This window comes from Accipiter gentilis, chromosome 38 (genome assembly GCF_929443795.1).
Source record: "Accipiter gentilis chromosome 38, bAccGen1.1, whole genome shotgun sequence".
NCBI classification, from domain to species: Eukaryota; Metazoa; Chordata; class Aves; order Accipitriformes; family Accipitridae; genus Astur; species Astur gentilis.
In genome coordinates, this window is record NC_064917.1 from 166,288 (window position 1) to 179,941 (window position 13,654).

At 60.6% G+C, this 13,654-nt stretch overlaps 1 protein-coding gene across 4 annotated transcripts; it reads left to right on the forward strand.

Moving 5' to 3' along the window:
* Nucleotides 1–116: 116 nt before the first annotated feature.
* Nucleotides 117–11,849, forward strand: CXXC1 (CXXC finger protein 1). 4 transcript variants are annotated; one of them, XR_007504854.1, is made up of 15 exons: nucleotides 117–237; nucleotides 438–535; nucleotides 947–1,047; nucleotides 1,534–1,649; nucleotides 1,808–1,963; nucleotides 3,270–3,296; nucleotides 3,866–4,015; nucleotides 5,700–5,807; nucleotides 6,455–6,639; nucleotides 8,165–8,372; nucleotides 8,853–8,963; nucleotides 9,761–9,810; nucleotides 10,220–10,279; nucleotides 10,500–10,652; nucleotides 11,551–11,687. XR_007504854.1 is itself a non-coding variant. In XM_049793337.1 (15 exons), the coding sequence occupies exons 1-15, from the start codon at nucleotides 235–237 to the stop codon at nucleotides 11,689–11,691; spliced, it is 1,704 nt and encodes a 567-aa protein (XP_049649294.1). In that variant the 5' UTR covers nucleotides 117–234; the 3' UTR covers nucleotides 11,692–11,849. The 4 variants fall into 4 exon arrangements, 3 of the variants coding, with proteins under 3 accessions (XP_049649294.1, XP_049649295.1, XP_049649296.1); XM_049793337.1 differs by having other exon boundaries at nucleotides 10,183–10,279; nucleotides 11,551–11,849; XM_049793338.1 differs by having other exon boundaries at nucleotides 3,980–4,015; nucleotides 10,183–10,279; nucleotides 11,551–11,849.
* Nucleotides 11,850–13,654: the final 1,805 nt, after the last annotated feature.

A 13,654-nucleotide genomic window follows, 5' to 3' on the forward strand; every position in this document is an offset into this window, starting at 1 on the left:
CGCCGCCATTTTGCGACTCCCCGCGCAGGCGCTGACGCCGCCATTTTAAGGGCGGGCGCTGCGGCCGGCGGCCATATTGTCTGTGGGCGCCGGCGCTTCTCCCCCCCCCCCCACCCCCCCACCCTTCACCCGGAAGCGGAAAGAGGATACAATTTCCCCCCCCCCATTTCCGGCTGTGGCGAGGCCAGTCGCGGATCTTTTCTTCGGGGGGGCAGCGGCCGTGACAAAGGGGCGATGGTGAGGGGGTTCCCCAACCCCTGGGTCCCTTTAGGGGGGGTTCCCGGCCCCTGGGTCGCTTTCGGGGCGTTCCCGACTCCTGGGTCGCTTGAGGGGGGGGTCTCGGGCGCTGGGGTCCTCCCTGGACGCCTGGGTTTCCCCCCCCCCCCCCCCCCGGAGGCCCCGATATATGTGTGTGTGCGTGTGTCTCCCTTCCACAGGACAGCGAGTTCTCGGACGCGGAGGCGGGCCCGGGGGGGGAGGAGAACGCTCCCGTTTACTGCGTGTGCCGCAAACCTGACATCAACTGCTTCATGATGTGAGTGCCGAACGCCTGGGTCTCGCCCCCCCCCCCCCCCGCGGGACGCCTGGGTCCTTTCCCGGGACGCCTGGGTCCTTTCCCGGGACGCCTGGGTCCACCACTGGACACCTGGATGTCCCAACCGTGGACACCTGGGTCCTTTCCTAGGATGCCTGGGTCCCCCTGCTAGATCCCTGGGTACCCTCCCCGGACACCTGAGTTCATTTAGGGTGGTGGGGTCCAGACTCCTGGGCTCCCCCTCTCCCCCCCCCCATTCCTGGGTCCCTTCTTATGGGGCTTCCCTGGATGCCTGGGTCCGTTCCTGGGATGCCCGGGTCCCCCGCCAGACACCTGGGTCCCTTAGGGTGGAGGATGGGAGCGTCCTTGTATGCCGCGGTCCCTTGTCTGAGGCTCTCCCTTTCCCCACAGTGGGTGCGATAACTGCAATGAGTGGTTCCATGGCGACTGCATCAACATCACCGAGAAGATGGCCAAGGCAATCCGGGAGTGGTACTGTCTGCAGTGCCGGGGTGAGCCTTTATGCCTGGGTCCTGGTTTTGAGGGGTCTCCAGACAGTGGTGTCCCTTTTTAGGGGAGCCAGGATACTTGGGTCCCTTTTTGGGGGTTCCTGGACACATGGGTACCTCTTGGGGGCAGGGTTTGGGGGACCTGTGTTGAGATTTAGAGAGAGAGAAATAGTGGGCCTGGGTGGCTCTTAGGGGAGTCCTGGATGCCTGGATCCCCTTTTGGGGGACAGGGGTGGGTGTCGGGGTCCCTTTATTGGGGGGACTGGACACCTGGGTCTCCTTTTAGCAGGGGGTTGGGGTGTCTGGGTTGGGATTGAGGAGGGGGAAATAGGGGTCCCTGATGCCTGGGTCCCTTTTTGAGAGGGTGTCCTGGAAGCCTGGGTTGCTTGGCAAGGGAGATCCCAGAACCAGAGGTGAGACTTGGGGTGGGAGGAGGGGGTCTGTCCTGGATGCCTGCGTCCCCCTGACCCCTCCCCTTCCCCCTTTCAGAGAAGGACCCCACCTTGGAAATCCGTTATCGGCACAAAAAATGGCGGGAGAAAGAGCGAGAGCACGAGAGTGTCAAGGCCCAGGAGCTGGCGCTGGAGCAAGGACGGGCTGCCAAGGTGGGACCCAGGGGCCTGGGAAGGGACCCAGGGATCCGGGAGGGGATCCAGACGTTTGGAGAGGCATTGGGAGGGGGCGTGGGATGATGTCAGTGGGGAGCTGGCCCCCTGGGTCCTCCCCCCCACCCCAGACACTCAGGTCCCCCCTTTCTCCGCAGATCAAGCGATCGGCACGCATGTGCGGGGAGTGCGAGGCGTGCCGGCGCCCCGAGGACTGTGGGCAGTGTGATTTTTGCCGTGACATGAAGAAATTCGGGGGCCCCAACAAGATCCGCCAGAAGTGCCGCTTGCGGCAGTGCCAGCTGCGTGCCCGAGTGAGTCATGGGGCTTTGGCATGGCCTTAGCATGTTGTTAGCGTGGGTTTGGTGTGGCTTTAGTGTGGGGTTAGTTAGAGAGCGTTTTATGTGGTGTTAGTGTGTGCTTGAAGTGTTCTTACTATGGCTTTAGTGTGTGCTTACCATGTTTTTAGTGTGTGCTTGGTGTGGTGCAAGCGTGTGCTTAGCATGTGTTTGGCCTAACCTTAATGAGGGATTGCGTGCATTGTGTGTTGTTAGCATGTGCTTGGCGGGGCCTTAGTGAGACTTTAGTCTGTGCTTGATAGTGCTTGGTGTGTTCTTAATATGAGGTTTGAGTGTTTTGTTGTTACCATGTGGTTGGGGTACCTTTAGTGCAGTCTTAGTATATGTTTAGTGTGGCTTTATCATGTTGTTAGCATGGCTTTAGTGTGTCGTGCATTTAGCGTGTTACTGTGGTGTTAGCATGTCCTTAGTGTGGTGCGATGTTGTGTTGGTGTGTTATTCTGGCCTTAATGTGTGCTTGGCAAGGTCATAGTGCATTAGTACGTCCTTAGGATCAGCTTAACATGTCCTTGAAATGTTGTTAGCGTGATCTTTGTCCATGTTTAGTGTTATCTTCATGCTTAGTATGTTACCACCATGTATTTGGCATGGCCTTACTGTGTGGTTCGTATGTTCGTGTGGTCTCTGTGTGTTGTTAGCGGGTGTGGGGGTTTTGCTGTGGTTTTGGGGAGTGCATGGTTGTGGCATGGTGGGGGCAGTGTTGGGGTGGCCCCAGTGTGTCCCCAATGTGTCCCCATGTCACCTTCTCACGTGTCCTCAGTGTGTTTCTGTGTCCCTGACACATCCCTCACGCGTTTCTGTCTCAGTTTCTCTTGTGTCCCTGTTTCACGCTGTGTCATGTCTATGACATGTCTCTGTGTCTGTCACCTGTTACTGGCATGTCCCCAACGTGTTCCCTTGTCCGTGACGTGTCCTTATGTCACTTTGTCCCGCCTCCCCGCGGTGTCCTTGCGTCACCCTGTTGTGTTCCTGATACATAACATGTCCTTAGTGTGTTACCCTGGTTTTATCTCTGACATGTTCCCAACGTGTCCCCGTGTCCCTGACGCCCCATCCTGTGTTGCCAACATGTCCCATGTTCCTGACATGTCCCTGTGTCCCCATCCCGAGTCCCCCACATACCCCTTATGTTTCCGGTGTCCCTATGTCACCCTGTGCCGTGTCCCCCACGTGTTCTATGTCCCTGACGTGTCTCTAACATGTCCCTGACATGTCCGCACATCCCCAACATGTCCTTGACGTGTGTCCCCCCCGTCTCCAGGAGTCCTACAAATACTTCCCCACCTCGGTGAGTCACCTGGACGCCTGGGTCTCTTCTGGGTGGGAGTGGGGGGTCTGGATACGTGGGTCCCTTTGGGAAGGGGGTGGGGAGGTTGTGGGTGGGTCCCAGATGCCTGGGTCCCCTCTGAGTCCGTAGTAGGGGGGGGGGGGGGGGTCCATGGATGCCTGGGTCCCCCAAGGGTGGGGATGGGGTTGATGTCAGCTCCCCCCCGAGGTCATTATTGGGGGGAGGGGTCTTTCCCTGGGTGCCTGGGTCCCCTTGAGGGGGGTGGGGGTGTTGTCCCTGGCTCTCCCAGACACTTGGGTCCCTTAGGGGTTGATGTGGGTGGGGGGTCTGGGTCCCCACAGGGGCTGCAATGGTGTGTGGGGGGGTGGTCTGGGTCTCCTGGATGCCTGGGTCCCCCTGCGGTTGCAATGGGGGGGTTCTCGTGGGGTCCCCCAAATGGCTGGGTGCCCTAGAGGGGTGGGGGGGGTTGTCCATGGGTCCCTCGGACGCTGCAGTAGGGTGGGGGGCAGGTCTGGGTGCCCCACGGCAGGGGGTGCCGGCTGTCTGGGTGGGTGCTGACCCCCCCCCAGCTGGCGCGGGGGCGCGAGGGGGAACTGGAGCTGCTGAAGGAGCAGCTGGGGGCGGCGGGGCCCCCCGAGAGCCTCTCGGACGAGGAGCTGCCGCTCGACCCCCGGCTCTACCAGGAGCTCTGCGCCGGTGCCTTCGACGAGCACGGCCTGGTGAGTAACCCCAAATCCAACCCCCTGGAGTACACCCAAACCCCCTGTGCCTCCCAAGTGGCCCAAAAAGTCCCAAATTCCGCTCTGGGGACCCCAAATCCTCACCGGACTAGCCCTAAAATGCACCCCAGAGGCCCTAAATTTCACCAAAAATCTTCCAAAATCACAGCCAAATGCTCCAAATTCTGCTCCAGGGACGCAAAATCCTCCCAGAAGATCCCCCAAATGCCCCAAATTCTGGTCTGGGCACTCCAGATTCCCCCAGAATTGCTTCAAAATGACCCTGTGTTCACCCCAGGGACCTCAGATTTCTCCAAAATTGCCCCAAGTGCTCCAGATTCAGTTTTGGGGACCCCAAATCCCCCCCAGAATCTCCTCAAAATGCACCCCAGGGACTCCAAATCCCACCAGGCTTGCTCCAAAATGCCCATAATTTGCCCTGGCAACCCCAAATCCTCTCAGAATGGCCCTAAAATGCCTCAAATTTTGTGCTAGGGACCCCAAATTGTCCCAAAATACCCATACTTTATTTTTGGGACTCCAAATGCTCCCAGAATCACCCAAAATGCCCCAAATTCTTCCTTGTGTACCCCATATTTCACACAAATGCCCCAAATTTGGCCTTGGGGACTCCAAATTGCCCCAAAACTCACTCTGGGGACCCCAAATTTCCCCCCAAAGCCCAAAATTCTGCTTTGGGGACCCCAAGTTCCCCCAAATCGCCCCCAAACCCACCCTGGGGATCCCAAATGCCCAAAATTCTGCCTTGGGGACACCAAATTGCTCCAAACCCTACCCACTGCCCCCCATCACGGCTCGTTCATGCGTGTCATGGTGCATATCTCCACCTGTCACTGTCCCTGACTCCAGTCACATGCTCCTCCACCTGTGTCCTGACATGTTCCATGTCCTGACGTGATGCCACCTGTGGTCACATATGGCGTGGCGTGTCTTCCCGTGACATTGTTGCATGTGTTATAGGGCCCCCATATTGCAACATGGGCCACTTTGGGGTCCCCATGCCATGACATGCTTCCTACTGCATGCTTGAGTGTGTTGAGGCATGTTTTTAGCATGGGAGGGTACTTTAATGCATGTTTTTAGCATGTTATGGTGCATTTTAATGCATCAGGATTATACTGAGGCATATTTTTAGCATATTGGGGTGTGTTTTTACCATAGGGCACATTTTAAGCATGTTGAGGCACACTGAGGCATGTTTTAAGCACATTTAAGTGTGTCAAAGCCTATTTAGGCATGTTGAAGCATGTTTTAAGTACGTTCAGGCACACAAAGGTGTGTTTTAAGCGTGCTTGGGCACGGCACGCCACATTTTAAGCACATTAGGTGTGCAGAAGCGTGTCTTAAGTATGTTCAGGCACATAGAGTTTGTGTTTCAAGCATACTTACAGAAGTCAAAGTGTGTTTTAACCATGTTTAGGCACACCAAGGCATGTTTTAAGTGTGTTCAGGCACATGGAAGCGTGTCTTAAACATGTTTTTGTGTGTTGATGCATGTTTTTGTGTGTTCAGGCATGCTTTAAGCATACCAGGCTGTTTTTAATACACCAAGATGTATTTTTAGCTCGTGTCGCTGCATTTTTTTCACGTTGGGATATGTTTTTCCATGTCAGGGTAATTCTTTGTGGTACTGAGGTGTGTTTTTGGCGTGTTCCCGGTACAGCCGTGGCTCAGCGACCCCGAGGACGCCCCCTTCCTCGACCCCGTCCTGCGCAAACGCGCCGTCAAGGTCAAACATGTCAAGCGGCGGGAGAAGAAATCAGACAAAAAGGTGGGGACTGGGCGCCTGGGTCCCTCCTGGGGGGAGTTACTGGGAGGGGTTCTAGGAGCTCCCGGCGGGCACTGGCAGCTACTGGGAGGCCCTGGGGATTACTGGCAGTCACTAGGAGAGCTACTGGGAGCTACTGGTGGGGTTTTGGTGGTTACTGGAAGGCCCTGAGGGTTACTGGGAGAGCCACCAGGACCTACTGGGAGGGTTTCTGGGAGCTCCGTCTGGGCTTTTGGTTGTCCCTGGGGCCTTACTAGTGTGAACTGGGGCTTACTGGGAGCTACTGGGAAGGGTCTTGTTGCTCCCTTTGGGAGGGCCCGGTGCTCCCCAGGAACCTTACTGGTGTGAGCTGTGGGGTTGCTGGGAGCCACTAGGTGTTACTAGGAGGCCCCAAGGGCTACTGGGAAGGGCACTTGGTGGTCCCTGGGGCCTTATTGGTGTGACCTGAGGCTTACTGGGAGGGGGCTACTGGGTGGGCTCCTGGTGATCCCTGAGAGCCTTACTGGTGGAAGCTGGGGCTTACTGGGAAGTGCCAAGTATTACTGGGAGGGCCATTGGAGGCTACTGGGAGCCATTGGGAGGGCTCCTGGTGGTCCCTGGGGCCTTAGCAATGTGAACCGGTACTTACTGGTGCTTACTGGTGATGTCAGAAAGAGGAGCGGTACAAGCGGCACCGGCAGAAGCCACGGCACCGGGAACGCAGCCGGCACCCGGAGCGCCCCGACGCCCGCGATCCCGCCGGATTGGGCCAATGCCTGGGTCCTGGCTGCACCCGCCCTGCCCGGCCCCCCTCCAAGTACTGCAGCGAGGCCTGCGGTGTCAAGCTGGCTGCCAAGTGAGTACGGACCAGTATAAACCAGTACAGACTAGTATAGACCAATACAGAGTAGCATAAGGTATAATAGACCTGTATGATGCCCCAGTCATCCAAGTGCTGCAGCAAGGACGGTGACTTCAAGGTGGCTGCCCAGTGAGTAGAAACCAGTATAGAGCAGTACAAACCAGTATAAACTGATATAAACTGGTGGAGACTGGTATAGGCTAGTATAGCGTGGTATGGACCACAGTAAGCCAGTATGAGTGCTGGGTTATCCAAGTAGTGCAGGGAGGCCTGCAGTATCGAGCTGGCCGCCAAGTGAGCATAGACCAGTACAAACCAGTATAGACCAGTAGAAACCAGTAAAGAACTATATATAGCAGTATAGATTAGCATAGACTAGTATGGAGTGTAACAAACCAGTATGATGCCCTGGTTATCCAAGTGCTGGAGAGAGGGTGGTGGCATCGAGGTGGCTGCCATGGGAGCAGAGTCCAGTATGAGCCAGTATAAACCAGTATAGACGGGTATAAACCAGAATAGTGTGGAGTGTAATAAACCCGCGTGATGCCCTGATTATCCGAATAGTGCAGCGAGGCCTGTGGCATCAAGATGGCTGCCAAGTGAATAGAAAGCGGTAAAAACCAGTATAGACCAGTATAAAGCAGTATGGATCCGTAGAAACCAGTATAAGGCAGTGTACAGTGGAGTAGTGCAAGTCCCGAGTTATCCACGTACTGGAGAGAGAGCGATGATGTTGAGCTGGATGCCAAGCGAGTATGGGCCAGCATAAACCAGTACAGACCAACCAGTATAGACCAGAACCCCAGCAGCTGCCAGAGTGGATCCCACAGCAGATCCCGGGGCCCTGGAGTGGCTGGGATCTCCCCCCGGGTGCCCCCAGTACCCCCCTCCCTGGATGCCAGCTGGACCAATGAGATCCTGCCTGGAGTGGATCCCAGAGTGGATTCCAGCGGATCCTGGGGGTGGCTGGGATCACCCCCACACCCACCCCGGGGGTGCCCCCACCGTCCCTGTGTCCCTCGCAGGGATGCCAGGTGAGCCTACGGTCTGCTGCACTGGATCCCAACGGATCCCATAGTCGAACCCGGGGAGCTTGGGGCGGTGCGGAGCCTCACCAGTTTCCTCTGGGATCCCAGCTGGACTGGCAAGGTCCTGCACCAGTGGATCCCACACTGGATCTCCAGGATCTGGGAGTCCTGGGCTGGTGTGTCCCCCTCCCCCCGCTGTGACTCCACATCTTCTTTGGGATCCCAGCTGGACAGTCAGGATCCTGCCACAGTGGATCCCACACCAGATTCCAGGGATCCTGGGATCTTCAGGCAGCACAGCCCCTTCAGGGTGCCGCCACTGGCCCTGTGTGTGTCCCCCACCCCTCAACTGGATCTACGAGATCCCGCCGCAGCAGATCCCAGAGCAGATCCCACACCAGATCCCGGGGATCCCGAGGTCCTGGGGCAGCGGGGATCCCTGCTGGGGGGTGCCCCCATTAATCCCACCTTCCTGCCCCCCATTCCCGCAGCCGCATCTACGAGATCCTTCCGCAGCGGATCCAGCAGTGGCAGCAGAGCCCCTGCGTGGCGGAGGAACATGGGAAGCGGCTGCTGGAGCGGATCCGACGGGAGCAACACCAGGCCCGGCTACGGCTGCAGGAGATGGAACGGCGCTTCCACGAGCTCGAGGGGCTGATCGCCCGCGCCAAGGGTCACCCACCCCGCGAGGACGAGGAGGTGGGTGACACCCCAGCCCAGATTCCTCGGTGCCCTCCCTGGATCCCCACCCTGGGCACTTGGGTGCCTACCCCGGATCCCTGGGTGCCCACCCTGGATTCCTCGGTGCCCACCCCAGACACTTGGGTGCCCACCCTGGATCCCTGGATGCCCAGCCCGGACATTTGGATGCCCACCCCGGATCCCTGGGTGCCCACCCCGGATCCCTGGGTGCCCACCCCGGACACTTGGGTGCCTACCACGGACATTTGGATGCCCACCCTGGATCCCTGGGTGCCCACCCTAGATTCCTCGGTGCCCACCCCAGACATTTGAATGCCCACCCCGGATCCCTGGGTGCCCACCCTGGATTCCTTGGTGCCCACCCCAGACACTTGGGTGCCCACCCCGGACATTTGGATGCCCACCCTGGATCCCTGGGTGCCCACCCCTGCTATTTGGGTGCCCCCCTCAGCCACTTGGGTGCCCCTGTCCCTGCAGAGCACCGAGGGTGACAGTGAGGACACGGACCTGCAGATCTTCTGTGTCTCCTGCGGCCACCCCATCAACCCCAAGGTGGCCCTGCGTCACATGGAGCGATGCTATGCCAAGGTACCTATGGACCCTGTAGGCACCTGCGGGATCCTATGGGAACCCCCAGATTCTGGGCGGGGCATAGGGACTCTTGTTCTTGGGATCTGTAGGGGATATAGGGGTTCTCCTGGGGGCTATAGGGGCCATATGGATTCTGTTTTTAGGATCTATAGGGGATATAGGGGCTCCCTGGGTGCTATAGGAGCCATACGGCCCATGGAGCAGGAATCTATAGGGGTTCCTCTGGGGGCTGTAAGAGCCATACGGACTCTGTGCTTGGGCTCTATAGGGGATGTAGAGTTTCTCTGGGAGTTGTAGAGATCATATGGAACGTGCTGTGAGGTTCTGTTGGGGATATAGAGTCTCTCAGGAAGGTATAGAGGCTGTATGGATCCTGGTTTTGTTACACAGGGGCTATAGGGTCTCCCCTGGGTGGTATAGGGGCCATACAGACCTTGCTGTGGGGTCTAGGTCCTCTCAGGGGGCTGTAGGGCCCTGCTCTTGGGCTCTATAGGGCTCCTCTGGGGGATATAGGGGCTATAGGACCCTGGTTCTTGGGCTCTGTAGGGGCTCTCTGAGTGCTATAGGGGCCACCTGGACCTTGCTGTGGGGCTCTATAGGGGCTGTAGGGTCTCAGGGGGCTGTAGGGTCTTTTCGGGGGGCTATAGGAGCCATAGGGCCCCTGCTATGGGGCCCTATAGGGGCTGTAGGGTCTCTCTGGGAGCTCTCTAGGGCCCCCCTGAGGGTCTATAGGGGCCCTGGCCCCTATAGACCCCCCCCTTCTCTCACACACATATGCCCCCCCCCCCCGGCAGTACGAGAGCCAGACCTCCTTCGGGTCCATGTACCCCACCCGCATCGAGGGGTGAGCGGGGGCACCCGGACCCCTGGGTTCCCCCCCCTGGGTGGGGGTGGGGGGTCCCTGGACACCTGGGTCCCCCCAGGGTGGGGGAGGGGTGGGTCCCTTGGGTGGGGGAGGGGGTTTATGGGTGCCTGGGGGGGGGTGTGGGGGGTGGTTTATGGGTTTATGGGTGCCTGGAGGGAGGGAGGTTTATGGGTGCTGGGGGGGTGTATGGGTGCCTGAGAGGGGGAGGTGGGCTACTTGGGTCCCTTATTGGGGTGGGGGTGGGGGTGGGGGTGGGTGGACGGGGAGGGGGGGGAGGGGTTCCCTGGGTGCTTGGGTCCCCCCCTCCCCGGTCCCCGGACGCTTGGGTTCCCCTCCCCCCCCCACTCCCAGGGCCACCCGCCTCTTCTGCGACGTCTACAACCCCCAGAGCAAAACCTACTGCAAGCGGCTGCAGGTGCTCTGTCCTGAGCACTCCCGGGACCCCAAGGTGAGGGGCACCCATGGGTGCTGGGGGGGACAACCCCCCCCCGCCATGGTGGCGGGAGGGGCCCAGAAAGAAAAGAAGGGCTTGGAGTTTTGGCGGGGGGGCGGGGGACGCACCCATGGGTGCTGCGGGCGCGTTAAGTGCCGTGGAGGCACGGCGCTGACGCTATGGGTGCCCCCCCCCACCACCACGGGTGCCCCCCCACCCCCCTTTCCCCAAATAGGTGCCAGCAGATGAGGTGTGCGGGTGCCCACTGGTGCGGGACGTCTTTGAGCTGACGGGGGACTTCTGCCGTGTCCCCAAGCGCAAGTGCCACCGTCACTACTGCTGGGAGAAACTGCGCCGTGCCGAGGTGGACCTGGAGCGTGTCCGCGTGGTGGGTGCTGCGCCCGGGGGTCTTTGGGGGTCCCCGTGTCCCCAAGGGGGTTCTCATGTCCCCAAAGGTGTCCCCATGTCCCAAACGATGTCCCCGGTGGTGGCCTTGTGTCGGCAGTGATGCTGCTGTAGGTGTTGCTGTGTTCCCGATGATGTCCCTGGTGGTGTCCCTGTGTCACCAAGGGTGTCCCCATGGCCCCAGTGATGACCCTGGTCGTGTCCCTGTGTCACCAAGGGTGTCCCCATGGCACCAGTGATGTCCCTGATGGTGTTCCCGTGTCCCTGCTGGTGGCTCCAAGGCTGTCCCCCTGTCCCCAAGAGTGTCCTCATGTCCCCAGTGATGACCCTGGTGGTCTCCCCATGTCCCCAGTGATGTCCCTGATGGTGTCCCCGTGTCCCTGGTGGTGGCTCCAAGGCTGTCCCCCTGTCCCCAAGGGTGTCCTCATGTCTCCAGTGATGACCCTGGTGGTCTCCCCATGTCCCCAATGATGTCCCTGATGGTGTCCCCATGTCCCTGGTGGTGGCTCCAAGGCTGTCCCCCTGTCCCCAAGGGTCTCCCCATGTCCCCATTGATGTCCCTGATGGTGTCCCTGTGTCCCTGACAGTGTCCTCATGTCCCCAGTGATGTCCCTGGTGGTGTCCCCATGTCCCCAGTGATGTCCCTAATGCTGTCCCGGTGTACCTGACAGTGTCCCCATGTCCCCGGTGATGCTCCCACAGGTGTCCCCATGTCCCCAGTGGTACCCCCGCATCCCCAGTCATGTCCCCGAGGGTGTCCCCATGTCCCCTAGTGCTATCCCCGTGTCCTTGGGGTTGTCCCCATGCCCCCCAACACCCCCCACCATGTCCTTGGGGGTATCCCCACGCCCCCCCCCAACGCTGTCCCCGTGTCCCCGCAGTGGTACAAGCTGGACGAGCTCTTCGAGCAGGAGCGTAACGTCCGGGCGGCCATGACGAACCGGGCGGGTCTGCTGGCCCTCATGCTGCACCAGACCATCCAGCACGACCCCCTCACCACCGACCTCCGCACCGACCGCTGAGCCCCCCCACCCTCCCTGGGTGCTTGGGTCTCTTCCCGATACCTGGGTGTCCCCCCCTCTGGGTGCCCGGGTCCTTTCCTAATTCCCCCCTTCCCCTGGATGGCTGGGTGTCCTATCCCTGTGTGTCCCCCTCCCCAAATAAAATGGGTGTCAAAGGAGAGGTGGCTGTGGATCCCTATAGGGGTGTGTGTGTGTGGGGGGTCCTTTAAGGTTAGGAGGTCCCTATGGGGCTGGGGGGCTGGCTGTGGGGCTGGGGGAGATCTATATAAGGTCAGGGAGTCCCTATGGAGTCTGGGGGAGGTCTTTGTGGGGCTGAGAAGGGTACTATAGGGGAAGGGCATGTTGGGGGGGGGGGGGGGGGGGAGCTCTTGGGTTAGGGAGGCCCTGGGAGGATCTATAGGGGTAGGGGGCTATATGGTCCATGGAGGGTTCTATAGGGTCAGTGGTCATTAATGAGGTCTGAGTGGAGGTCGTATGGGGCTGGGGGGGTCCCTAAGGGGCTGTAGAGGCTCTATAGGGCCGGGGGGGGGTGGAGCCTGGGGGGCTCTGTATGGTCAGGGGTCCCTATGGGGTCTGAGGGGGAGTCTATAGGGCCGGGGGGGGTCCCTATGAGGGCCAGGGGTGTTCTATAGGGCTGACAGGTCCCTAGGGGGCTGGGGGGGTATCTATAGGGCCAGGGCGGTTTAGGGCGGGGGGGGGGGGGGGGGGGTGTGGGCCTATGGGGTCTCTATGGGGCCGCAGAGGCTCATTGGGGCCGATAGGAATGCTGGGAGCTCATTAGCATATCCACGCCTTGCTTCGCCGAGCCCCGCCCCTTCCCGCGGCGCGTACTCCCGCGGGGGGGGGAGGCGGTGCTTCGCCGCCACGTGGTCCGGCCTCATTTACATAACCCCGGCCACCGCCTGCGCGCGCGCGGCGCCGGGGGGGGGGGGGGGGGGGGAGCCCGCCGGCGTCAGGTGGCGTCCCCGCAGATCACGTGTTCACCCCCTCCTCCGCGTCGTCGAGACCCACAATGCCCCCCCCTTCTTCTTCCCCATTGGCCGCCGCCGCTTCACGTGACCCCCACCCCCTCCCTTCCCCCCTCTTTCTCCTTCCCCTCCCCTTCCCGCGAGGGCCCTTCCGCTTCCGGCGCGTGGCCCCGCCCCGCCCCTCCCCTCGCGGCCGTGCCCTCGCGCCGGCGGCGGCCGTTGCTGCGCCACGAGCGGGAGCGACATGGCCGGGCCGGTACCGGGGGGAGGGGAGGGTCAGGGAGGGGGAGGGGGGGAGAGCTGGAGGGGGGACGGGGGAGACGAGGGGGGCGGGAGGGAAAAGGGGGCAGTTATGGAGGGGGAGGGGCGGGTGTTTGGGATGGGGGGGCGGGGGCGGTTTTGTGAGGGGTTTGGGGGGGGGTTTGTTGAGGGGTTTGGGGGGGTTTTGTGAGGGAAAGGGGGGGTTTTTGTGAGGGAAAGGGGGGGCTGTGAGGGGTTTGGGGGGTTTTGTGAGGGGTTTGGGGGGTTTTGTGAGGGGAAAGGGGGGTTTTGTGAGGGAAAGGGGGGGTTGTGAGGGGTTTGGGGAGTTTTGTGAGGGAGAGTGGGGGCTTGGTGAGGGATTTGGGGTTTTTTGTGAGGGAGAGGAGGCGGTTTATGAAGGGGAGGGACAGTTTGGGGGGTCGTGAGGGGGAGGGGCGGGTTGGGGGGGGTGTTTGTGTGGGGGAGGGGGGGTTGGGGGAGTTTGTGAGGGCGGAGGCGCAATTGTTGAGGGGGAGGGGCAGTTTGGGGGGGGGGTTGTGAGGGGGAGGGGGTAGTTTTGGGGGTGCCTGTGTGGGGAAGGGGCGGGCTTGTGAGAGGGAGGGGGTGCATGTGGGGGAGGGGCTGTATTTGGGGGGTCACGGAGGGGGGAGGAGCTGCGCAGCGGCGGGAGGAGGGGGGGCGTGGCCTTGTCGTGTTTGGGGGCGCGGCCGGGGGGGAGGGGGCGGGGCTTCTGC

What these genes read in the sequence shown, in the direction of transcription:
- CXXC1 (XM_049793337.1), top strand. An exon ending in GACATCAACTGCTTCATGAT is followed by an intron (nt 536 to 946) that starts GTGAGTGCCGAA and finishes CTTTCCCCACAG; the next exon opens with TGGGTGCGATAACTGCAATG. An exon ending in GGTGTCAAGCTGGCTGCCAA is followed by an intron (nt 6,640 to 8,164) that starts GTGAGTACGGAC and finishes CCATTCCCGCAG; the next exon opens with CCGCATCTACGAGATCCTTC.